At 45.3% G+C, this 27062-nt stretch overlaps 1 protein-coding gene across 4 annotated transcripts in view; it reads left to right on the forward strand.

Moving 5' to 3' along the window:
• The first annotated feature begins 16954 nt into the window (after window positions 1–16954).
• LOC125447018 (serine/threonine-protein kinase BRSK2-like) overlaps window positions 16955–27062 on the forward strand; it is a 183179-nt gene continuing 173071 nt past the window's right edge. For 3 of the 4 annotated variants that reach the window (XM_059640766.1, XM_059640767.1, XM_059640770.1), the window contains exon 1: window positions 16955–17131. In XM_059640766.1, coding sequence (XP_059496749.1) covers window positions 17047–17131 — 85 coding nt within the window. In that variant the 5' untranslated portion in view covers window positions 16955–17046. The remainder of the gene's footprint in view (window positions 17132–27062) is intronic. The other variant, XM_059640769.1, reaches the window with a different exon arrangement.

Consider the following 27062-nt stretch of genomic DNA (forward strand, 5'->3'; position numbering starts at 1 on the left):
GAATTCAGAAAGAATTTCCGTCACCCAGAGAGTGGTGAGAATGGAGGAGCATGTTACGGCAGCCAGTGGTTGGAGCGAACAGTGTGGATGTGTTTGTGGGGAAACGCTTGAGCAAAAAGGAAGTTGAGAAGTATGATTGTAGATTAGAGAAGGCTAGGGTACTCCATAAACTCTGGCGTGGATAAGCCATGCCAAGTGGACTGTGTGCCAAATACTCAATGTAATATGAAAATTACAGCTCATGTTGGTATCTTCTCACTCACTCACACAATCTTTCATCCAATTCTATCTGATAGCGGGGCAAGCTATTGAGCTGGATAACTGGGGCATTATTACAGGGATATGTTCTGTGCTGTCTCTGGAGATGAGAAGCAGCAATGGTGGTTTTGTTGTCAGCACAAACGAATCAAAGTTAGAACTCAAAGATTAATGAAAACCAGGATATGCCAGAGACATTCCATAGACCTGTCAATATCTTTTGCGTAAAAGGAAAATTTGCATTTGAGGACCAGTGGACAGCACGGTGGCTCAGTGGTTCGCTTTGCTGCCTCACAGCGCCAGGGACCCGGGTTCGGTTCCACCTTCAGGTGACTGTCTGTGTGGGATTAATCCGGGTGATCCAGTTTCTGCCCACAGTCCAGAGATGTGCAGCATAGATGGATTGGCCATGCTAAATTGCCCATAGTGCCCCGGGATGAATAGGCTAGGTGGATTGGCCATGGGGATAGGGTGGGGGCTGGGTCTGGCTGGGATGCTGTTCAGAGGCTTTGTGCAGATTTGATGGGCTGAATAGTCTCTTTCCACATTGTGGGGTTCTGTGATGACCTATCATTAGAAGTGGTCGGAGTGGGTAGATTAAATAACCAAAGGGGTGATGGTGTGAGAATGAGTGAAGCGATTAAGCGTGGGTCTTGAGGAGGAGGAGTGACAGCATAGGGAAAGGAAGCTCGGAAAAATCCGAGACGGGTCATCAATCAGGCTTACCTGGTGTTCTTACCCTGAATTGTGAAGCTCATGAAAACCTGTCAGTGAGACAGTTGCTAGAACTGTTTTCTCAATTTGTCAGGAAGGTGGTGGTGAGCTGCCTTGCTGACATTCCTGTGGGATAGGTATGTACACACACACTCTCTGCTGTTAGAAAGGGATACTGACCCAATGATAGTGAAGAACAGCCAATATAGTCCCACATTAGGCTCGTATGTGACTGGGAAGGGGTGGTGTTCCCATGTATCTGCTGCCCTTGCCTCTGGGGAGAGAGGTTGCAGGTTTGGAAGATATTGGTGAAGGAGCCTCAGTGTGTTGCTGCAGTGCATCTTGTAAGTGGCATATCTCTGATCTTCAGTGGTGAAGGGATTGAAGATTGAACATTGAAGAATGTAGCTAGGGTATCAATCCAGTGGGCTGCTTTGTCCTGAATGGAGTCAAGTTTCTTAAGTCTTGTTGGAACTGCATTCATCTCAGCAAGTCACACTCCTGACTTGTGCCTTGTAGATCATGGACAAGTTTTGGGGAATGAGTAGGTGAGTTAATTGCTACAGAATTCCTAGCCTCTGTCCTGTCCCTGCAGCTACCATATTCATAAGGCTGGTCCTGTTCAGTTTATGCTTGATGGTATGTTGATGATGGGGATTTCAGTGATAGGGATGTTATTGAATGTCAAAGGGGAATGGTTAGGTTCTGCCTTAATGGTGGTACTTATTGCCTCGCACTTGTGTGATTCTGGGTACGGAGGGCTTTTCTTATGAGGACATGTTGAGTAGGTTGGGCCTGTACTCATTGGAGTTTCGAAGATTGAGATTTGACTGATGGGATGGTAATTGGCCAGGTTGGATTTGACCTGCTTTTTGCTGTACAGGACGTGTGCAAAACGTGACCTTCTCTTGGGTAATAAGACAGGGCAAGTGACAGTAGGGGAATACTTTGAACTATTGATCATGATTCTATTGATTTTAAAATAGTTATGAGAAAGGATAAGCCTTCCATAATAAAGTTTTTGATTGGAATAAATCAAATGTTACTGGTATGAGACAAGAACTTTCAAAAGTTGACTGGGTAGACTGTTCACAGGTAAAAGGAGTGACTGTCAAGTAGGAGGCTTTCAAAATTGTGATAACAGGAGTTCAGAGGCATTATGTTCCTATTCGAGTAAGGGGTAAGGCTGGTAAGAGTAGGGAGCAATGGCTGAGTAAAGATATTGAGGTTCTAGTCACGAATAAGAGACAGTTAAAATTAGATGTAGACAAACGGGTTCAAATGAATCTCTTGAACAGCATAAAGAGCATAGGGGCCTTATGAGGGAGATCAGGAAGGCAAAGAGGCAAATGAGAAAGTCTTGGCAGGTAAGGTTAAATACAATTCAAAGAGATTCGACAGATACATTAAGAGCAAGAGAGCAACTAGAGAGAGAGTAGGGCCCCTTAAAGATCAAAGATGTCATCTTTGCTTTGAAAAGAGATGGGAGAGATAATAAATGAATATTTTACATGACTTTTTGCTGTGAAGGAAGCAATGGAGGCTAGAGAACTTGGGGAAATAAATGTTAATATTTTGTAAACAGTGCACATTACAGAAGAGGAAGTGCTGGAGGCCTTAGAAAGCATAATGATGGGTAAATGTCTGGGAGCAGATCTAGTGTAACCCAAGACATTCGTGAGAAGTTAAGGAGGAAACTGTGGGGCCCTTGGCTGAAATATTTGTATCCTCCATAACCATGGGTGAGGTGCCACAGGACTGCTGGGTGGCTAATGTTGTGCCTTTGCTTCAGAAGGGATGTAAGGAGAAGCCTGGGTGCTGTAGACCTATGAGTCTGACTTTGATGGTGGGTAAATTGTTGGGATTTGCATGTATTTGGAGAGGCTGTGAATGATTAGGGATTGTCAGCATGGTTTAGTGCGAAGAAATTGTGTCTCACAAACTGAATTCTTTGAGGAAGTCACTGAGAAGGTTGACGAGGGCAGTGCAGAAAACGTTGTTTACTTGGACTTTAGTAAAGCCTTTTTACAAGGTTCCACGTGGTAGTCTAATTGGTAAAGTTACATCACATGGGATTCAGGAAGACCCTGCCAATTGGATACAACATCGGTTTAACAGTAGGAGATGGGTGGTGGTGGAGCATTATTTTTTGGACTGGAGGCCACCAGTGTTCCACAGGGATCGGTGTTGGGTCCACTTCTGTTTATCATTTTGTATAAACAATTCAAATGAGAATATGGAAGGTATGGTTAGTAAGTTTGTGGATAACCCCAAAATTGGTGGAATAGTGGATAGAGAAGAGTGTAATCTAAGACAATAAAGAGATCTTGATCAATTCGGTCAATGGGCTGAGGGGTTTTGGATGGAGTTTAATTTGGAAAATGCAAGGTATTGCATTTTGGTAAAATAAACAAGGACAGGACTTATAGATTTAACAGTAGGGCCTTAGGTTGAAAGACCTAGGGGTTCAGGTACACAATTCTTTGAAGTTTGCATCACATAGGAGTGACATAGTGGCACAGTATTTAGCACTGCTGTCTCACAGCACCAGAGACATGGGTTCAATTCCAGCCTCGGGCGACTGTCTGTGTGGAGTTTGCACAATCTCCCTGTGTCTGCGTGAGTTTCCTCCCACAGTCCAAAGATGTGCAGGCTAGGTGGATTGGCTATGCTAAATTGCCTGTGGTGTTCAGGGATGTGTAGACTAGGTGAGTCAGTATAGACTTTTTGAGCCGAATGGCCTGCTTCCACACTGTAGGGATTTAATTCTATTCTATATAAACAGGAGGATTAAGAAGGTGTTTAGTACTCTTGCCTTCATTGTGCAGGTCTTTGAGTATAGGAGTTGGGACATCATTTTGAGGCTGTATAGGACATTGGTGAGGCTTCTTCTGGAATACTATGTGTGGTTCTGGTCACCCTGTTATAGAAAGGATATTATCAAGCTGGAGAGTGCTCAGAAGAGGTTTACCAGGATGTTGCTAGACGTAGAAGATTTGAGTTTTAAGGAGAGACTGGATAGGCTGGGATATTTTTCCCTGGAGCATAGGAGATTGAGGGGTGACCTTACAGAAGTTTATATAACCATGAGGGCTATAGATAAGGTGAATGGCAAAGTTCTTTTCCCTTGGATTAGGGATTTCAAGCCTGGGGGCAAATGTTTAAGGTGTGAGGAGAAAGATTCTTAAAAAATCATGAGGGGCAATTTTTTGTTTAAAAACACAGTGGCTCATGTGTGGAATGAACTTCCAGGGGGTGTGGAGGATGCAGGTACAGTTACAACATTGAAAAGACATTTGGATAAGTACATGAATAGGAAATGTTTGGAGGGATATGGGCCAAGTGCAGGCAGCTGGGAGTTTCGTTTAATTTGGGATTATGGTCGGCATGGACTGGTTGGATTGAAGGGGCTGTTTCTGTGCTGTATGACTCTGAAATGATGTCAGGGTCTGCAGCCTTTTCAGTCTCCAGTGCCTTCAGTAGTTTCTAGCTATCACATGTAGTGAATTGAGTTTGTTTTTTGTAATGTTGGGGACCACTGGACGAAGCCGAGATGGATCGTCTACTTGCCACTTCAGACTGAAAAATGCTGTGAAAGCTTCAGCCTTATCTTTTCCACTGGTGTGCTGGGGGAGCGGGTCTCTTCTGTCGCCGAGGATGGGGATATTTGAGGAGCCGCCTCCTCCAGTGAGTTGTTTAATTGTCCACCACCATTCACAACTGGAAGTGGCAGGACTGCAGAGCTTAGATCTGCTCCGTTGGTTGTGTGATCAGTTCAGCTCTGTCTATCACTTGCTATTTGGTATGCAAGTCATCCTGTTTGGCTTCACCAGGTTGACACCTCATTTGTAGATATGCCTGGTGCTGCTCCTGGGTTACCCTCTTGCACTCTCCATTGAACTGCTAAGATCGAAAGCAGTGGTGAGCAGATGTTAATCATCTTGGAATGTGTGAAGAATTATCCTCAGTCTCTCATCTCTGCAACTGTCAAAAGTGCTGATTTTTTTTTGACTACTGCAGTGATTAGCTCTCTATTTGAGAGATGAGTGGTGATTGATCTGCTCTGGGCAGAGATGAGATTGGAAAACTAGTGGGTCTTATATTATTTTTATTGATCAAGCTAACAGTGCTGTTGAGAAAGATTGGATTTAATTGTCCACTTGATAACGCACAGGGACTAGTAACCAGCCCAGGGGCCATTTGTCTGCTACTCCATCGGCTGTCTGTTCCGCACCTGACTCTTATGGTATTCAACTCGGAGATGATCCTATTGCTCTACATCTGTTATTATTTTAAACATTCTTCACAGCAAAGGGAGACACGGGAGTATAATTTGGGATGGCAGTGTTCTCTCGACAGGAGGAGGCTGAGTCTTTTTGAGCTCTATTTGGAGAGAACCATGAACCCCTTTGTTCTTGTTGCTGACCCCAACATAGCTTGGGATCACAGGACCCTGTCACGAAATAGGGTCAGGAGTAGGCTATTTGGCCCCTCAAAGCCTACCCCAACACTCCATAATTTGATGCAGCAAGCTTTCCTCAGCCGCAACTGTCTCTTTGGATTTTCTGGGTTTCTACAAGAAGGCAAACAGACTAGAACATGCTGCCCTTCGAGTCGGCTCTGCCATTCAAATGACTGTGGTTGATCGTCCAACTCAGTCCTTGTTCCCACATCAAGACCATTCAAAATAGGAGCAGGAGTAGGCCATTCAGCCCCTCGAGCCTGCTGCAACATTCAACTGGATCATAGCTGATCCAACAATCCTTCCTGCTTTTTCCCGTGATTTCCCACAACTGACCAAGAATCTACCTCCGTCTTAAATGTACTGAAGGACTCTTCCCCCACAGCCCTCAGTGGCAAGGAGTTCCAAACACTCAGTACATTCTGAGAAGAAAAATATTCTACCTCATCTTGTTCTCAAACCGAGCCCCTTTGTTCTGAGAATATACCGTCTGGCCCTAGACTGTCCCATGAGGGGAAATATCGTCTCAGCAGTTACCCTGTCAAGCCCCTTAAGAATCCCAAATGTCTCAATGTAGTCATCTCTCAATCTTTTAAACTCCAGTGAGCACAATCCCAATCTGTTTAAACTTTTCTCATAAGACAACTCCTCCAGACTGGGCCATCGTTCAAGAGAACCACCTCTGAACTCCTCCAATGAAATAAGATATTTTCTTAACGAAGGGGACCAAAACAGAACACAATACGCCAGACGTGGCCCCACCAGCTACAGTAAGAGTGCCCTACCCTTATACTCCAACCACTCCCCCCTCCCCAAAATAGGGGCCGACATTCCATGACCCTTCCTGATTACCTCCTACCCCTGTGTTTCGTGTACAAGTTCACTCACCCCAACCCCCTTTTGTGTTGCAGCTTTTCTCCATTTCAATGAGATTCTGTTCTTTGGTTCTCCCGACCAAAGTGAACAACTTCACATTTTTTCTCCCTTACTCTTTGATCCCTAAGAACTGTATCTGTCCTGTTTAGATGGTGCTGGGCCCTGCAAGGTTATTCGCAGAATCCGCCCAGGTGGTCCCAACGAGTTTGCTCTAGAGTCTGATCGCAAGTTGATTTGCACGCACGCCGCAACGTATCTCAAGGTGTTCGTAAGTGCAGGAAATCTTCATAGGCTGGGTCTTTAAAAGGACACCCCTGTATGGGGTGGTGTTCATAAAGCCGATATTTGTAAATCAGGGAGCCCCTGTAATCGGCCCGTTCTGAAACTTGTTTGCTCTATGCCTGTAATGCTCCAAGGGGAGTTTGTCTCCCTTGCAATACCTCTGGTCTTGAATGGAGCCCATTCAAAACTTGAATAGCCTGGGCTTCATATCTCAAACCGCAGAGCCCTGGCTGTTCTTTATATCTCTTAGCCCTTGGGTATTGGTTACAATGTTGGCTATTAGGCATTGGTTTGTGCCGGAGATCTGGTTTGTAAAACTGGCTCCATCCCTGCCAGGCAGATTGTGAACCAGGATATCGGTGTGTGTGTGTGTGCCATGGGTTGACCTACAACGCCCCTAGTGAGGGAGTTCCAGGATTTTGACGGTGAAGAAACAGCAACGCGTTTCTAAATCAGGATGGTACGTGGCTTGGAGAGGAACCTGCAGGGCATGGTGTTCACATGTATCTGCTGCCCTTGTCCTTCTAGATGGAAGTGGTCGTGGGTTTGGAAGGTGCTGTAGGAGGATCTTTGGTGAATTTCTGTAGTGCATCTTGTAGATAGTAGCAGCAGTGTGTACTGAGTGTCGGTGGTGGAGGGAGTGGATGCTTGTGGATGTGGTGCCAATCAAGCGGCTGCTTTGTCAATCTTCTTGAGTGTTGTCGGAGCTGCACCGATCCAGGCAAGTGGGGAGTATTCCATCACAATCCTGACTTGTGCGTTGTAGATGGTGGACAGGCTTTGAGGAGTCAGGAGGTGAGTTACTTACTTGATGTTGTAGCCACTGTGTTTATGTGGTCAGTCCATATGAGTTTCTAGTGAATGCTATCCCCAAAGATGTCACTTTTGGGGGTTCAGCGATGGTAACACTACTGAATATCAAGGGGTGCGGTGGTTAGATTGTCTCTTATTGGTGATGGTCATAGACTGGCATTTGTGTGGCACTAATGGCACTTGCCAGTTGTCAGCCCAAACCTGGATATTGTCCAGATCTTGTGTTTTGTCACGGACTGCTTCAGTGTCTGAGGATGATGCTGAACATTGTGCAATCATTGGCGAACATTCCCAATGATGGTGGGAAGATGGGCCTGTACAGGCCTGTGTGGGTAAGGCTGATGCCAACAGCCTGGATTTGATCCCCATTCCGCCTGGGGGTGGATCCTGGATTTGCCTGTTTGCCCCGGATGTGGAGGAGATTGTGGCGCCGAGGGTCAGACCTGCCTCTGGCTGGAGAACCCACAAGGAACCGAAAGCAGGAGGGTGGCTGGACCTTCATCCGAAATGTTGGCAGAGGGGTACGGGCTGCTTTAAATGCACTTTGACATCCTTAATTGAGTTCCACTTTCCAGTGTTAATGCAAATGTCTGTCTGTCCATCAGGCACACAGTGTCACAGAGTCATACAGCGTGGAATCAGACCCTTCGGCCCAACCAGTCCGTGCTAACCATGTTCCCAAACTAGACTAGTCCTACCTGCCTGCATTTGGCCCAAATCCCTCCAAACCTTTTCTGCTCATGTCCTTATCTAAACATCCTTTAAAACATTATGACTGTACCCACACCTACCACTTCCTGAGGAAGTTCATCGTACACAAGCCACCCTCTGTGCAAAAGCATAAAAGCTGCCCCTCAGGTCCTTTCTGTATCTTCCTCTTCTCACCTTAAAAATATGCCCCTCAGTTCTGAACTCTGTCACCCGAGGGAAAAAGATACCTGTCATTCGCGTCATCTGTAACCCCTTGTTTTATAAACCTCTGTAAGGTCACCCCTCAACCTCTTACACTCCAGTGAAGGTCCCAACCTATCCGGCCTCTCCTTATAACTCAGACCCTCCATTCCTGGCAACATCCAGGTAAATCTCTTCTGAACCCTCTTGACCTTATTAATATCCTTCCTGTAACAGGGTGGCTGGACACAGTGCTCCAGAAGGAGCCTCACCAACATCCTATGCAACCTCAACAAAGCATCCCAACTCCTGTACTCCAAGGTCTGAGCCATGAAGGCAAACTTGCTGAATGCCTTCTTTACAGTCGTTGACGAGATTGTGTGATATCATTCCTACGCAACAAGACTGAAGGATTCTGATGGCATAGTGGTAGCGTCCCTACCTTTGAGCCATAAGTCCAATGTTCAAGTCCCACCTACTCCAGAGGTACGTCATTACATCTCTGAACAAGTTGATTAGTCAAATATCTAACTCCCTAGAAAATATCACATTAACATAGAGCACACCAGACTGAAGTAACATTCATGTTTGAAAAAAATGTTTTTGTATCATAGGCTCGTGATTCATCATTTAAGAAAGAATTTGCATTTATATAGCACCTTTCCTGGCCTCAAGATACCCCAATGCACTTTACAGTGAATAAAGAGTTTCTGAAGAGTAGTCACTGTTGTAAGGTAACAGTAATTGTACTGTTATTGGCCGGAAGGTGCTTTGGGATGTGTTGAAGTAGTGAAAGATTGGTTTGGAATGTGCCTTGCTTTCCTTTCAGTTTAGTTTTTTGTTGTAATAAGCTGACATTAAATGCAAAGACCCCTGTTGCCCAACATCACGGCCATTAAATTGAGTCACAGCAACAACTAACTAAGTCCATAAGAGTTTTAGCAAGAAAAATCTTGTATTTTTATGGCCTCTTTCACAACCTTGAACCAATTTCAATTGCTGAAGCCCTTGCAATGTAGGAAATGGAGCAGCTGTTTTGCGCAGAGCAAGCTCCCACAAACAGCGACGTGATTGTCTGTTTTCAGTGTTGGCCAGGACACAGAAGGTACAGTCAATGTTCTTGCCTGAAATGCACCCACTGAGAGGCCGGTCCATTTCACACCTTGCCCAAAAGAAAAAACTGGGACTCTCACGGAAGTTGCTGGAAAAGCTCAGCAGGTCTGGCAGCATCTGTGGGGAGAAAAGAAAATCAGAGTTAATGTTCTGGCATCGGTGACCCTTCCTCAATGGGCAATTTTTTTTCATGCATTCCTGGGCCGAGAGAGCAGTTGGCAAAAATGTATTACCAATCCCTTGAGAACAAGAATATAAGAAATAGGAGAAGAGTAGGCCATTTGGCCCCCAGGTCTGTCCTGACATGTAGTAAGCAGATGAGACAATGAGCCAATTGCCTTCTGAGGAAGAGCTAGATGGACCAGAGCTGTATCCTTTGGAGATAGCAGGAATTGCAGATGCTGGAGAATCCAAGATAACAAGGTGTAGAGCTGGATGAACACAGCAGGCCAAGCAGCATCAGAGGAGCAGGAAAGCTGACGTTTCGGGCCTAGACCCTTCTTCAGAAATAATTGAAACATGTTAGATCCTGAGGGGACTTGACCTGGTGGTTGCAAAAGACATTGAACTGTGTATCCTTGTGTAAGATGAGGTGTCACTCATTTAAAACCTGAGATGAGGAAACATTATTTTCTCATTTGGCACGCTTGCCTTTATTGGCCAGTGCGTTGAGTATAAGAGTTGCGAGGCCATGTTGCAGCTGTACAGGACATCGGTGAGGCCACTTTTGGAATATTGCATTCAGTTCTGATCGTCCTACTGTAGGAAGGATGCTGTGAAACTTGAAAGGGTTCAGAAAATATTTACAAGGATGTTGCCAGGGTTGGAGGGTTTGAGCTACAGGGAGAGGCTGAATCGGCTGGGGCTATTTTGCCTGGAATGTCGAAGGGTGAGGGGTGACCTTTATAAAGGTTTATAAAATCATGACGGGCACAGAACAACACAGCACAGAACAGGCTCTTCGGCCCTCGATGTTGCACCAACCTGTGAACTAATCTAAGCCCATCCCACAACACTATCCCATCATCATCCATATGCTTATCCAAGGACTGTTTAAATGCCCCTAATGTGGCTGAGTTAACTACATTGGCAGGCAGGGCGTTCCACACCCTTACCACTCTCTGAGTAAAGAACCTGCCTCTGACATCTGCCTTAAATCTATCACCCCTCAACTTGTAGCAATGCCCCCTCGTACAAGCTGACGTCATCATCCTTGGAAAAAGACACTCACTGTCCATCCTATCTAATCCTCTGATCATCTGGTATGTCTCTATTAAATCCCCTCTTAGCCTCCTTCTCTCCAATGAGAACAGACCCAAGACCCTCAGCCTTTCTTCATAGGGCCTGCGCTCCAGACCAGGCAACATCCTGGTAAATCTCCTCTGCACCTTTTCCAATGCTTCCACATCTTTCCTGTAATGGGGCAACCAGAACTGCACGCAATATTCCAAGGGAGGCCGCACTAGCGTTTTGTACAGTTGCAGCATGACATCACGGTTCTGGAACTCAATCCCTCTACCAATAAAACCTAACACACCGTAAGCCTTCTTAACAGCACTATCAACCTGGGTGGCAACTTTCAGGGATCTATGTACATGGACACCAAGATCCCTCTGCACGTCCACACTACCAAGAATCTTTCCATTGACCCAGTATTCTGCCTTCCTTTTATTCCTCCCAGAGTGAATCACCTCACATTTATCCGTATTAAACTCCATTTGCTACCCTTCAGCCCAATTCTGCAGTTTATCCAAGTCTCCCTGCAACCTGCAACATTCTTCCACTCTGTCCACCACTCCATCGACTTTAGTGTCATCTGCAAACGTACCATCCACCTATGCCTGCGTCCAAGTCATTTATAAAAATGACAAACAGCAGTGGTCCTAAAACAGATCCTTGAGGCACGCCACTAGTAACCGGACTCCAGGCTGAATATTTCCCATCAACCACCACTCAATGCCTTCTTACAGAAAGCCAGTTTCAAATCCAAACTGCTAAATCTCCCTCAATCCCATGCCTCCATATTTTCTCCAATAGCCTACCATGTGGAACCTTATCAAAGGCTTTACTGAAGTCCATGTACACCATGTCAACTGCCCTACCCTCATCCACATGCTTGATCACCTTCTCAAAAAACTCAATGAGGTTTATGAGACACGACCTGCCCTCGATGAATCCATGCTGACTATCTCCAAGTTGTTGCTTGCTAGATGATTATAAATCCTATCTCTTATAGTTCTTTCCAAAACTTTTCCTACAACAGCTGTAAGGCTGACTGGTCTATAATTGCCTGGGTCATCCCTACTGCCCTTCTTGAACAAGGGCACAACATTTGCAATCCTCCAGTCCTCTGGTACTAAACCTGTAGACAATGATGACTCAAAGATCAAGGCCAAAGGCTCTGCCACCTCCTCCCTAGCTTCCCAGAGAATCCTCAGAAAAATCCCATCCAGCCCAGGGGATTTATCTACCTTCACACCTAGAATTGATAACACCTCCTCCTTCCTCGCCTCAATCCTTTCAAGTCTAATAGCCCGGATTCCAGTCTTCTCCTCTACAATATTCTCCTTGTCTTGAGTGAAAACAGATGAGACATATTCGTTTAGCACCTTTCCGATCTCCACAGGGTCCACACACAACTTCCCATTTCTGCCTTTTGACTGGCCCTATTCCTATCCTAGTCATCCTCTTGTTCCTCACATACCTATAGAAAGCTTTAGGGTTCTCCTTTATTCTACCTGCTAATGTCTGCTCATGTCCCCTCCTTGCTCTTCTTAACTCTCTCTTTAAATCCTTCCTAGCTAATCTGTAACTCTCCATCACCTCATCTGAACCTTCACGTCTCATCGTCACATAAGCCTCCTCTTCCGCTAAACAAGAGAAGCAATTTCTTTAGTAAACCACGGTTCCCTTCCCTTATCACTTCCTCCCTGCCTGACAGGGACATACCTGTCAAGGACACGCAGTATCTGTTCCTTAAACCAGCTCCACATTTTGATTGTCCCCATCCCCTGCATTTTGCTATCCCATTCTGTGCCTCCTAAGTCTTGCCTAATCGCAGTATAATTGCCCTTCCCCCATCTATAACTCTTGCCCTGGCATGGATGGAGTGAATAGCCAAGGTCCTTAACCCCAGGTAGGGGAGTCCAAAACTAGAGGGCATGGGTTTAAGGTGGAGGGGACCTAAGGGGCAACTTTTTCACACAGAGGGTGGTGTGTGTATGGAATGAGCTGCCTGAGGAAGTGGTGGAGGCTGGTACAATTACAACATTTAAATGGCATCTGGATGGGTACATGAGTAGGAAGGGTTTAGAGGGAACTGGGCCAAATGCTGGCAAATGGAACTGGATTAATTTAGGATAGCTGGTCAGCATGAACAAGTTAGACTGAAGGGTTTGTTTCCAAGCTGTGTATCTCTCTGACTCGGAGGGTTGTGAATTTTTGGAACTTACTTCCTCAAAAGGCAACAGATGCAGAATGTTTAAATATTTTTAAGGCAGAGGGGGAGAGATTCTTGATGACCACGGGGATGAAAGATTATCAGGGGCTTTGCAGGAATGTAGAGTTGAGATTGAGATTAAAATCAAATCAGCCATGATTTTACTGAATGGCAGAAAAGGCTAGAAGGGCCGAGTGGCCTATTCTCATTCCTTGTTCCTTGCTTGTAATAGGATGATAATTGATGCCCTAGGCTTCATCTCCTCACCCCTGCCAGCATCCCAAAACCCTCAACTCACCAATATTTCAAAAACCTATCCACCTCTTTATATATTTGCAGTGATCTAGCCTCCACGGATCTCTGGGGTAGAGATTCCCAGACATTCACTTCCCTCTGGGAGAAGTAATGAGTTTGAAATGAGTGTCCCCTTTATTCTGTGACCCCCCTGACATTTCCCCCACATCTGGATGTGAGTTTGCTCGCTGAGCTGGAAGGTTAGTTTTCAGACGTTTTGTCACCATTCTAGGTAACATCATCAGTGAGCATCCGATGAAGTGCTGGTGTTATGTCCCGCTTTCTATTTATCTGTTAAGGTTTCCTTGGGTTGGTGATGTCATTTCCTGTTCTTTTTCTCAGAGGATGGTAGATTGATTTGGAGCCAATGTGTTTGTTGATGGAGTTCCGGTTGGAATGCCATGCTTCTAGGAATTCTCGTGCGTGGCTCTGTTTGGCTTGTCCTAGGATGGATGTGTTGTCCCAATCAAAGTGATGTCCTTCCTCATCTGTATGTAAGGATACTAGTGACAGTGGGTCATGTCGTTTTGTGGCTAGTTGATGTTCATGTATCCTGGTGGCTAGCTTTCTGCCAGTTTGTCCAATGTAGTGTTTGTCACAGTTCTTGCAAGGTATTTTGTAGATGACGTTCATTTTGCTTGTTGTCAACAAACAGACAGTGCTTCGTCGGAGGCTTACTGATGATGTTACCTAGAATGGTGACGAAACGCCTGAAAACTAACCTTCCAGTTCAGCGAGCAAACTCACATCCAGAAACTCAACCTGAGCTACAAATCTTCTCAAAACTCGCTATTTCCCCCTCATCTTCTCAACATTTACCGTGTTAATCCCCCTCAGAGTCTTGTGCGTTTCCATAAGATCACCCATCATCCTTCTCGACTCTAGTGAATAAAAGGCGAACCTGTTTAGCTGTTCTTAAGAAGCAATCCCTTCAGCCCGGGAATCAGCCTATTGAATCTCTTTGGAACTGCCTCCAATGTAAGCATATTCTTCCTTAAATATAGGAACCAAAGCTGTACACAATACTCCAGGGGGCCAAATCAACATACTGTATAATTGTGACAAGATGTCCCAATTTTTAAACGGAACAATAAGGGCCAAAATTCCGCTTGCCTCGTTAGTTACTTGCTGCACTTCCATGCTGACTCCAACTAAAGCGCATGATCTCACATTTTACTACATTAATCCCCATCTGCCATTTTTTGTCCATTCTCAACCTATCTTACAGATTCCTAATGTTGGATTTGATTTGACTTATTGTTCTCACATGTGCCTAAGTCCAGTGTACATTTTTTGTTTTGCCAGCAGTACAGGCAGATCATAACATACAAGGATGTACAGATCATAGGGTGCTTAGACAGAGTGTTACGGCTGCGCAGGAGGTGCACAGAGCGAGATCAACATTACATTTAAAATTTGAGAGGCCCATTCAGAAATCTAATAACAGCGGGGAAGAAGCTGTTCTTGAATCTGATGCATGTACTTGAGTTTCTGTATCTTCTGCCTGACAGAAAAGGCTGGAAGAGAGGATTACTGATGTGGGAGGGGGTCTTTGATGTTCGCACCCTTTCCTCAGCAGCAAGAAATGTAGATGGAGTCCATGGATGGGAGATTGGGCTGCATAATATCCTCATCCCAATGTTACCGCCCACCCATTATTTGTATCATCAGCAACTACAGTTTGCTCCTTGTTCCAAGTTATGACTATTGATAGGAAATAATTCAGGTGTTAGGGCTGACCCTTGTGACATTCTACCCATTATCTGTTTCCAGCCTGAAAAAGACCCACTAACTCTCCTGTGTATTCACAAATCCTCAGTCCAGGCTCATACACGACCCCCTCAATGTCGTGGGGGTATCTTGGGCAATCATCTTTTCTATGGCACCTTATTGAATGGCCTCCAGTCATCCAGATTCTGCTGACCCCCAGCATGAGGCCCATTCCTGCCACACTCCATCTCCACAGATAATTCCAATGGCTTTGCGCACAACAGACTGCACAGGCACAAGAAGGGGAGTGAGGTGGGGGAGTGAAGAGGGGATGTGATGGGGGTACAGTGAGCAAGGGGAGCAAGGACAAAGGGAGATGGGAGGAATGGAGTGTAGGAGTTAGTGAGGATGGTGTGATGTGAGGATGGGGGAGTGATGCGGGGGATAATTGAGGGGAGTAGAGAGGGCAGGGGGAAGTGAGGTCTGGGGTGTGAGGTGAGGGAGTATGAGGGTGGGTGAATGAGGAAAAAATAAGTAAGTTTTCTCCCCCCACCCCCCCTTCAGTGAGTAAGGAAGGATGGAAGGTGATGATGGGGGCGAGTGAGGCGTGGACTGTTGCAAGACGGGGATAGGAGGAGTGAGGATGTGGGGAAGTCAGGACAGGAAAATTAATGTCCCGGACCCTGGAACCCAGAACCCGGAACCCCACATTCTTATGTGACATATTTGGGATGTTTATAGTGTCCTCATGAAAACCAATGGAAATTATTGGTTTGCCCTTCTTACTTATTCGCTGTTAGTAATTCTCCAGTTGCATTCTTCAAGGATTCCACCCATGCTTTAACTACTCTTTTTAATATAGCTATAGAAGCTCTGCCATTTGTTTGTATATTTCTTGCCAATTTACATACATAAAGTCGTGAGTGAGTCCCAAGGTTTTCAGAAACTGACACTGTGTCGCACTGCCTCAGCTCTGCACTAAAGTATCAGCCTGGGTTATCTGCTCAGATAGATGGAATGAGTTTGGCCTAAGCCCCTTTCTGAGACAGCTACAGTTAGAATGCTACAGTATCCCAGCACTTTATAGAATCCCTGCAGTGCAGAAGCAGGCCATTCAGCCCACTGAGTCCACACTGACCCTCCGAAGAGCATCCCATCCAGACCCAATCCCATCTCTGTAACCCTGCATTTCCCATGGCTAACCTACTCAGCCTGCACACTTGTAGGCACTATGGGCCAATTTCCCATGGCCAATCCACCCTAACCTGCGCATCTTTGGACTGTGGGAGGAAACCAGAGAAAGCCTGCACAGACACAGGGAGAATGTGCAGAATCCACACAGACAGTCACCTGAAGGTGGAATCGCACTTGGGCCCCTGGCGCTGTGAGGCAGCAGTGCTAATCACTGAGCCACCTGCATACATATGGGCATCTACTGCCATCATGTGAACTCAAGGCACAGAGGATATATGAATCCATAACCGTAAACACAGCGTGATATGGTGACAATTTGGGGGAGAAGTAATGGTGAGATACAATGAGTTTGTTTAATGGACCACAACTGGTATTTGATCCACTTTGTATTAATTTAATTGGATGTACAGGAAATGGTACGAGGCGAATTGTCTATCTGAAGAGTTAGTAGATGCGATGGGTTCAAAGGCCTCCCTCCTGTACTGTAAAAATTCTGTGATGCCTTAAAAATTGATCCAGGTGCCAACACGTGTAGAAATAACTGAAAGGGTGACACATTCCAAGTGAGAACATTTCTTTATCCTATTTCCAACACCAGTTCTCCCCTCAGAGATGTATTTTCACTTTTGTTGTAGTAGGCTCTGGTGAAGCAGAGGGTTAAATAGGGACTGGTTGTGTTTGAGGGTTCCCGGATGGAAGCTTAATTAAAAAAAAGAAGCAGGTTGCAGGATTAGTTTAGAGCTGAGGCTGGATTGACAGAGAGGGGGAGCAGTGGAGTGGAGAGGAGAGAATAATGCTGGTACCAGGATCTTAAGGCAACCTCCATCTCTTGCCTTGCAAACCCAAGGGTCTTGGGGAGGGGTGGGGGAGGTGAAGGCAAAGTTGTGCTGGGGGGGGTGGGGGGAGAAAACAAGAAATTGAACAGAAGGGAGGACTGTGCTCCTCTTCAAATCTCAAAATAAAACAAGACTCAGAGGAGGAAGGGGATAAAGCCGACACAATGACTACATCCACAAAGGAAGGCGGCTGTGCACAGTATGTGGGACCATACCGTCTAGAGAAGACACTGGGAAAAGGGCAGACAGGTTTGAAACCATTTTATTGAGTCTGTTTGATGCTTGTGTCCATGATGATGCTGTATCTGTTTCAATGCAGGATTGCAAACAGTTTTGTCTGGGATGCATGGAGCCACAAGAGGGGGAGGGGGGGGGTTGAGGGGGAGGGGGGGGTTAAGGGTGGTGGAGTGAAAAATCAATGAATCTAATTTTTTTTGCACAGAAAGCTCTTATTTTGTAGCTGCGTTGTAAGGTGTTATTTTCTTACACACGGGGCGGGTGAGGGGCTGCCGACTCGCAGACAGCAGGGTGATGTATTCGCTGTATTTAATTCCTGGGAGTGATCACAAAATGGAACAAAAAAAAGCAAGGGATTTTTGTTGTCACTCCCAGCTCTCGAACCGGCCCATTTCTCCCCTCTCCTTCCTCCACCCCCCACTTTTCCTTCCAAATAATGAGGTACCAGATGCTGTGACAGTCTGTCCCCCTCCCACCTTCAGCCTTTTGGGATGACATAAAGGGGGAGATTTTAACACACTCTATTTTCAAGTTTGAAAGGCTGTGATTTGTGTTACGCTTCACGTTTTCTTTCTGGGCGGGGATGCAACATCTGAAAATGTAATTTTATAATGTGCTAAATATTGCGTCCAGCTTAAAAAGAAAGGATTTGTAATTTCTAATAGCAAAATAAATGAGAGGAGATTCAGATATAAATGAAATACTGGAGATTTAGAGTGTAGCTGGTTGGGGGGAGCAGAGAGGGGTAATACTCCTTTAAACCATCTCCCAAGTTAGTGCAGGGAGGTGGATGGCTGGTTCCCCCCTGTATTAAAATCGGTGTGCTTTTTTTGTGAGCCAGTGGAAAGTACAGGCTGCAACACTATTCCAGCCCTGCCTCCTGCCCACAGAGTGGGACAGCCTGGTGCTGTGTTGGCTTGTGAGCATCGATTGGAACTTGATTGCAGCGGCCGAGACACCGGAGGGGAAGGCAGTGCTGCGAGGCGCTGCATTAGATTGCAAAGAAATGGACACAGGGAAGGAAAGGCTCAGCCGCGGGGATGTGAGGCGCAGTTTGAAGAAACCAGGGATTCCGCAGATATTCTCAGGAGCAATAGGGCGAAATACCAGCCACTTAAGAGACAAATGTGGGGACTGCAGGGGTCTGCCAGTCCATCTATAAAACATCAGTCAGAGGGGTGACAGGGAATTATATACATTATACAATTTTATGCTTCTGCTTTGCTCAGTGGGATATAGACTGTTGTATAGATCATGAACAATCCCTGCTGTATCTCTGGGAATATAAAGTATTATGGAGACTATAAACATACCGTCATTGGCATTTAGTGTATTGTATATTTGTCTTTCTCATTGGGATATTTTTGTATGATATACTATATCACACGTTGTGGTGTATCAGTCAGTTGGATATATGTTATTACACACTCTGTTACATACTGTGGTGTGTCTGTCCATGGGATACAGCAGCAAAATGTTGCCCCTTTGTCAGTACCAAAATATTTTAAAGTGAGCATGTCGTTTTTCTTTCATGCAACTATTTCTGTGTGGGCCCGACAATTTACAAAGAGACATAATCGCCCAGAGATTGAGGCTAACTTTGCAATCCTCCTCGTCCGCACTGACTGCTTTCTCCCGGTAAGGAGGATGGAAGGCAGTGGCCAGTTCTCTCTCAGGTCTGTCGTGACAGCTGGGTAACCAATTGCCCATAAGCAACATTGTCATGCATTATGACAGACTGTGATGGTAGGAGCCTCATAATATACAGAGAGTGCATGATCATCTACTCATATGACAGTGGGGATGAATGGAAAATGTAGAGTGAACCTCTGTCATTGTAATATTATATAGACACACAAAAGTGGAATTTGCTGGAAAAACACAGCAGGTCTGTCAGCATTTGCAGAGAGAAAGCAGAGTTAACGTTTTCCGAAGAAAGGTCACTGGGCCCGAAATGTTAACTTTGCTTACTATCCACAGATGCTGCCAGACCTGATGAGCTTTCCCAGCAAATTCTATTTTTGTTTCTGATTTCCAGCAACTGCAGTTTTTTAATATAGACATGCACTATATTAAATCCTTGGTGTGGGATATCAAGCAACCAGCAGTTGCAGTTTACAAAGTTAGTACTAGTCTCTCACGTGTTTGGTGTCATGTACTAATTTCTAAGTTGCGCGTGGGTGAAACTTGCAAAAGAAATAAAAGTGGTTTAGAAAGTACAGCCAGGCACTTTGTTGGAAATTACTGGAACCACAATGTCTGCAACCTCTTGACTGTCTTTAAAGAGAAAGAAGAGAGTGTTGCATTTCCAAACCCCTCTCCGACCTTTGTAGAGCCCTTCTGTTGCAATGGAGGCAAAGTGGCAACCATTTTGTGTACAGCAAGATCCCAGAAGCAGCGACATGTTAATGGCCAGATAATTTGTCAGAGGGATTGGGCAGGGAGACTCCCCCGGTCACCTATGAAATGTGGGACTGTGGGCTGTTTCTCGTCTGCCTGAGGGAGGCCTCGGTTTAATATCTCCTCTGAAAAACACATCTCTTACTTACACTTGAAATCAGCCAGGTTTTGCTTAACTTCAGATAAATTAGATGTGGTTCAATTATTCCAGATGCATAGTGCTGCATATTTTGCTGTTATTGAGCAAAGCATCCCCTGATTTATTGTGAGCAGTGATCCCAGACTTTTTCCAATATTCATGGAAACATTGCGAGAGCATTTATACCCAGTTTGGATTGTGTGCGTCTGAATGTTAAAAACATGTAGTTGTACAGACAGGCAAGGAAGAACAAGTGTAGCATAGGAAAAGGAGGTCCCTCTTTTGATACAAAGATGAGGAGAAACATTTTTTCTTTGAGTGATGTTAGTCTGTGGAAATTTCCTTTGCAAAATGTAGTGGTGGCTGGGACTTTAAAATGATTCAAAGCTGTGTTAGATTTGTTTTGAGAGATGAGAGAATCAAAAAGTTAATGTCGGAGGGAAGTGGAGCTCAGACCACAACCAGATCCAGTAGCAGGCTTGAAGGGCTGAATGGCCTGTTCCTAGTTATTTCACAGGTCAGGCTAGCTAGTGTCAATTTCAGGCCACTGGCTGTCAGTTTCACAGTAAGAAATATAAGGCTTTAGCCAGGGGCCTGTTATCTGCAAACACATTCAATCAGTCCCAATGCATGGGAAGCTTTTAGACACAAACTGAGCCCAGGGTTATAGTTAGCTGCAGGAGTTAGTTGTGGCTGAGTGAAGTGGATACCCCTCAGGTCTCTGAGTCATAAGGTTGTGGGTTCAAATCTTGCTTGTGAATGAGCTAATGTTCTCTGTGGTGCTGAGGGTGTGTTGTCCTGTTAGGAGTTTGTTTTCTTTATTCATTAATGGGATGAGGGCTAGGCCAGTGTTTACTGGCCATCCCTAATTGTTCGGGGTCAACCACATTGCTGTGGGTCTGGAGTCACGTGTAGGCCAGACTAGGTAAGGATGGCAGTTTCCTTCTCTAAAGGGCATCAGTGAACCAGATGGGTTTTTCCTTACAATCAGCAATAGATTCATGGTCATCGTTAAACTCTTAATTTCATATTTTTAATTAGATTCAAACAGCATCATCTGCTTTGGCAGGATTCAAACTCCGGTCCTGGGGACATTCTTTGGGTCTCTGGGTTACCAGTCTAACGATAACACCACTAGGCCATTGCCTTCCCTCACAAGGAGTGTAATCTCTAAGAATATGATGCTGACCAGAATTTGGTGGCTGTGAACGATCCCATTATCTCTAAACAAAAAACCTGTCCGTCTTGTTGAAAAGTAATATTTCAGCATTCCCCAGGATACATTTAAAGCATTCCGTGAGACCAACCCCTCACGCAGCTGTTGCACTGATCCCCGTTACACCTTCTCTGTCACACACTACTCACAACTCAGCTGTTGTTGTAAATAATCACCATAACTGGCCTGGAAAAAGATATTTGCATTTGAATAGCACCTTTCTGGACATCTGACAGCACTTTATACCCAACTGGGCAGCATGGTGGCCTAGTGGTTAGCTGCTGCCTCGCAGAGTCAGGGACCCAGGTTTGATTCCACCCTCGGGCGACCGTCTGTGTGGAGTTTGCACATTCTCCCCGTGTCTGCATGGATTTCCTCCCACAGTCCAAAGATGTGCAGACTGGGTGCGTTGGCTGTGCTAACTTGCCCATAGTGTTCAGGGATGTGTAGATTAGGTGGGATATAGGGGGAATGGGTCTGTGTGGGATGCTGTGAGGGCCGGTGTGGACTTGTTGGGCCGAAGGGCCTGTTTCCACACTAGGGATTCTAAGTGTCGTAACGGAGGGAAATGTTGCAGGCAGTTGGTGTAAAGCCAGCTCACAAGGACAGTGACATCATACTTGTCCTGCTGTTATAGTGATGTTGAGGAGAAGCTGTTTGCTTTTCTTCAATCTTGTGGAATTTTTTTAATGTCCACTTGTAAAAGTAGATGGGGCATCATAGAGATATGGAGTAGAGTTATTAACAGCACGGATAGAGGCTCATTGGCTCATCATTTCTGCTCAGGATCATCATGCAACCATTTCTTCTATTCCCTGCTCTTCACTCATAGCTGTGACATGTCAAGTGCTTATCTGAATACTTCCTCAATGTCTTGAGGATTCCTGTTCACCCTTTCCTCAGTGAGTTCCAGACACTCACCACCTTCTGGGTGAAAAATATTTTCTTCAAATCCCAACATTTCCTACTCTTGACCTTAAATCTATGACCCCTTGTTATTGACCCTTCTACCGTCTGTGTCATACGTCAAACCTCACACTTTGTAAATTATAGCTAATGTTCTAAATTTAAAAAAAGCGAGAGCCAGCCATCATTTGTCATCTTCTCCCGACCTTCACAAACTTGGCCTGTCCCCAAGGAAAGGAGTCAAGTGTTTTGTATTATGGAGAACATTAGCAGCATTACTCCTCAACTACCTTCAGAATGTGCCTATTTAGACCACAGTACACAAGGAGTAATTAGGTAGTGACTCTCCAGTGAAACATTGCAACCAAATGACAGTTTTAGTGGGTAATGTCACAGCTGACTACTTGGTTCTGTTTCTACACAAACCTGAGTTTAGTGAATGAGGAGAGGGATCGGGAGGCACCCCCCCCCCCCCACCCCGCATTGGTCATATTTACAGAAGTGGGGATCCAGCAGTCTAAGAGTTGGCCATGAGATATTAGCAGAAACATTCCAAACCATCGGGAATGACCTGGCTTAGGTTTGACTTGAGCCAGGCTCCCTCACAAAGGATTGGACTCTGGGATATTGTACACTTTGGTTTCAGAAAGGGAATGAGGGACGAACTGTTTACAGGTTGGTTTGTGTGACAGGGACATAGTCTTGGTGATACTTTCTAACAAATTAAATGAGGGTTGAAGAAACGAATAGGACATCTTGTCAGAATATCGGTGTTCATTTGTAGTCACTGAAATTTTGGAGGGTCATCTACAACAGGCTGTTCTACCCATCCTGTCTGTCCTAGCTCTTTAAAAGATCTCTCCAAATAGTCTTACCCCCCCCCCCCCCCCGCCGACTCCACCCCGTGCACTGTCTATAACCCTGCAAATTTCTGTTCTCCATGGATTCCTCCAACTCCCTTCTGAACATGATCTTACTTCCACTGACTTTGCAGAAAGTGTGTACCAAATCTTTATGGACTGCTGCACCTTTTCTGCCTCCTTCAGGTATTTTTCTGATGATTATAACTGCGTACCCTCTGGTTACCAATGACTACCGCCAGTGGAAACAGTTTCTATTCTCCTGAGGAGTTTAAATGCCTCATATTAAATGTCCCTTTAACAGTGTCTGTCTGTTGGAAAAACTCCCCCAGCCTTCACAGGTAACTGAAACCCCTCATTCCTGGTACCTCTCTTGTAAACATCCTCTGCACTCTCTCTGTTAACTTCCTTCCTAAAGTGCGGGGTGACCCAGGATGTACAAAATTAAAGGATAACCTCTTTGGGATAGCAAGGACTGCCGATGCTGGAGTCTGAGATAACTCAGTGTGGAGATGGAGGAACAACAGCAGGCCAGGCAGCATCAGAGGAGAAGGAGAGATGACGTTTCGGGTCGGGACCCTTCTTCAGAAATGCGGGAGGGGGCTCTGAAATAAACAGATGGAGGAGGGGTGGGACTGGGGAAGGTGGGTGGGATGGTGATAGGTGGAGGCAGGTAGGAAGTGGTGTGGATTGGTCGGTGGGAAGGATAGGGTGGATAGGTGGGAGAGAGGATGGACAGATTGCGTCAGGTCCAGGAGTAGGGGTGAGAGGGAGGCTTGGACATGGCATGAGGCTGGGTGGGGGAGGGGTGTATTTTTCTGCCTGGCCAGCATTTGTTGCCCATCCCTAGTTACCCTTGAGAAGGTGGTGGTGATCTGCATTCTTGAACCAGTGCAGTCCCCTTACCCTCTTACTCTTATATATAATTTGCAAATTGAGAAGAATCAATGGGTGTTCAATTTGGTGGGTTATAAGGAGCTAATTGAGGAAATTATTTGCTAAAGTGAAGGCACTGCTGACAACTACCTGGTGTGGATAAATAACTAGGAGTAGAAATAGATTTTTGTTCAGAAAAGAGTTTTTTGGATTGGCAGGCTGTTGTGTGACCGTTCCTACCTTGCTCTTTATGCAAATATGATTCTCGATTTGCTCTCAGATGTGAATAGGTGACACATGCTAAACAATCTGAGTGTGCTGACAGCTACACTAACAACTGCTTTCAAACAACCAACTGAGCTCATTTGCTCTGTTAAAAGCGACCTGCGTCGGGACCCATTGTCTGCAAACAAATGTTGAGACCTTGTGCCATTTTCGCAATATGCAGGATCTTTTGGGGTCAGTAAATCCTGTGGCTTTCTCCATGGCGATGTCATGGCCAATCAGAATCGACTTGCCAACCAATCATCTCCTGTGCTTCATTGTGGTGATGGCTTCATCTCAAAACATTTGCCCTGATGGGTGCAAGGTGAAAATCTTTAGGGTTGTTTCTCACTTTCCGGCAATATCCAGATTTTGGATTCGGATATCGAGAGGGACATGTCCTAGACTTGCAGCTGTGAATGAGGCAGAAACGGAAAGCGGCAGAGAGGATTAAATGAGTGCACTGAGTAATAGCAGGCACAATTTAACATAACAAATATGGTGTAGGACGTCAGAATGGCAGCTGGCAATGCAGCTGAAGGGAAGAAGCACTCGACTGTGGAGAAGAGGATTTGGAACCATCTCGGCCCAGGTTAATGATGGCTACTGTGCAAGTGTAATTGTGACCCAAAACCGGTGTTAAGGTACACAATAATATTGATAGAATCTAAAAGCAAAGAGCTGTCTGTGTAAAGTTCTGGGTGACCTTTAGCTGGGTTCTGTTGTTAGGTACCTCTGGAAAGTTACACTGACCCTAGAACGGGTCCCATTGATAACTCGGCTATTTTCCCCCACTTTATTCACTCATGGGATGAGAGCGTTCCTGGATAGGTCAGCAGGTCTCGTGTAGGCCCAGACCAGTTTCCTTCCCTAAAGGGCATTAGTGAAGCAGATGGGTTTTCCCCAACAATTGACATAGTTTCATGGTCATCTCTTAATTCCAGATTTATTTTTGTATTGAATTCAAATTACACCATCTGCCTTACATTATCTGGGTCTCTAGATTAACAGTCCAGCGATAATACCACTAGGCCGTCACCTCCCCCTTGAGAGAAGAACGGCTCAGTGAATTAGATTCCACAAAGGTGAGGCTGTTACTAGCTAAGTGTATTAGAATACTGAAGGCTAGGTAGGGAGGGTGTGACTCTCCCCTCACTTGGGGAGCCTAGGATTTGGGGGGACATCATCACATAATTAGAAGCAAGTCAGTTCAAAGGTGTAATAAGGTGAGCCTGCTGGAGGTAATGAGTTACAAAGTCAGAAGTTGCTGGAAAAGCTCCGCAGGTCTGGCAGCATCTGTGAAGAAAAAAATCACAGTTAACGTTTCGGGTTCGGGTTCTGTGGCAGGATTACCAGACCCGAAATGTTAACTCTGTTTTTTGTCTTCACAGATGCTGCCAGACCTGCTGAGCTTTTCCAGCAACTTCTGATTTTGTTCCTGATTTACAGCACCTGCAGTTCTTTTGGAGAATATGAGTTGTCTGATTGGGATTGTTAACCTGGTCCAATCAGGGAGCCCTGGCTGACAGATTAAAAAGGGGAGCATCAAAGATACTGACTCCCTGGTACCTGATTCTGAATGAGGCAGTACTTTAATCGAGGATTGTTCATGCGTAAGTAAAGGTTGTCTTGGTCACGGGATACCAGCCTTTGTTGAGTTGTTCCAAAAGGGAATAGTCCTCAAAGAATATAGAATGCTTTGCTTCATAAAAGCATGAGCAACAGAGGTCCTAATGGAGGTAGGTGCAGGCTTAGAGTGAGAGAAAGAGATTAGGTTGTGAGAGAGTGGCCTTGTACGAGAGAATGGCCATGAGTCATCTGACCAGGTTCCTACACGCACAATGATACATCTTCCCGTTCAAAGCCTATGGATGAAGTACACAGAGTTTGAATATTAGCTGTGAGATGTAGAAGTTTGTGCAATAGAATGGAAGCTCAGACAGTGTGACTCTCTTGTAGGATGTCTAAAGATGTGCACAGATCTACTGTGCCAGTGGCTCTCCGTTCTGATGAGGTCTGTGGGCATGGGCAGTTTATTGTTGCTCTATACTTGTGGGTCTCTGAAGTAAAAATAAAGGTGAAAATAATGACCTAATAAAACATAATGTGGCATGACACCATATTATCACAACGGTGCACTTATTGGCCATCGGGCAGTTAAGAGTGGACTCTGTTGCTTGTGTGCCTCGAGTCATATTGAGGCCAGACCAGGTTCTCCATTCCTGATCTTTTTGAATTCCAATTGTGCCATCTGCTGTGATGGGTTTTGAACTAATGTTCTAAGAATTTTGACCTGGAAGTCTGGATTACGAGGCCAGTGACGTTTGTATGGCACTATCTCCCCATGACCCATACGGCTGTGGATTACATCAATGGATTTATGGCCTTTACATACATTTAGGGGGAGCTGATGGTCTAGTGGTATTATCATTGGGCTATTAATCCAAATACCCAGGTAACATTCTGGGGACTGGAATTCAAATCCCACCACAGCAGATGGTGGAATTTGAATTCAATAAAATGCCTGGAATTAAGAGCCTAATGACGCCCGTGAATCCATTGTTGGGGGCAAAACCCCATCTGGTTCACTAAAGTCCTTTTAGGGAAGGAAACTGCCATCCTTACCCGGTCTAGTCTACATGTGACTCCAGACCCAAAGCAATGGGGTTGACTCCAGGCACTTAGCGATGGGTTATAAATGCTGCCTGGCCAGCGACACCCCTCATACTGTTAATGAAAAAAGAAATCCTATTCTGATGAGAAAAGTACAAAATCAGCATTCTGTATTTTTAGAAAGTCAAATTTTGCTCTTGCCATCTATTCTGCAGCAAGCCTGTGTAACATAGAGAAATGAAGATATCTTGCTGCTGTTGTAAAGAGCCTGCCTGGAGTACGGTATCCTGCTTTGCTCTCTTTATCCAAGGAAGGAAAGACTTAGGAGTACAGCAAACATTCACCAGCCTGACCCTGGGCTGGTGGAACCGGCCCTGCATGGAGAGATTTGAGGAGATTGGGTCTGTATTCTCTTGAGTTTGGAAGAATGAGAGGTGATCTCATTGAGGTGTACAATGGGGGAGATGTGAGGTTTGAATCTTTGGAATTCTGTACTCTATGGAGTAATAGAGGCTCAGTCATTGAGTATGTTCAAGACAGGAAATTAATATAGACCAAGAGAATGGCTTGCGGTAGATCTGCCACAATCTGGTTGAATGGTGGAGCATGCTCGAGGGGCTGAATGGCCTCCTTGTGTTCCTGTGTTGCTAAGTATCACTTCAAACTCAG

Source organism: Stegostoma tigrinum, chromosome 38 (assembly GCF_030684315.1).
Source record: "Stegostoma tigrinum isolate sSteTig4 chromosome 38, sSteTig4.hap1, whole genome shotgun sequence".
NCBI lineage: Eukaryota > Metazoa > Chordata > Chondrichthyes > Orectolobiformes > Stegostomatidae > Stegostoma > Stegostoma tigrinum.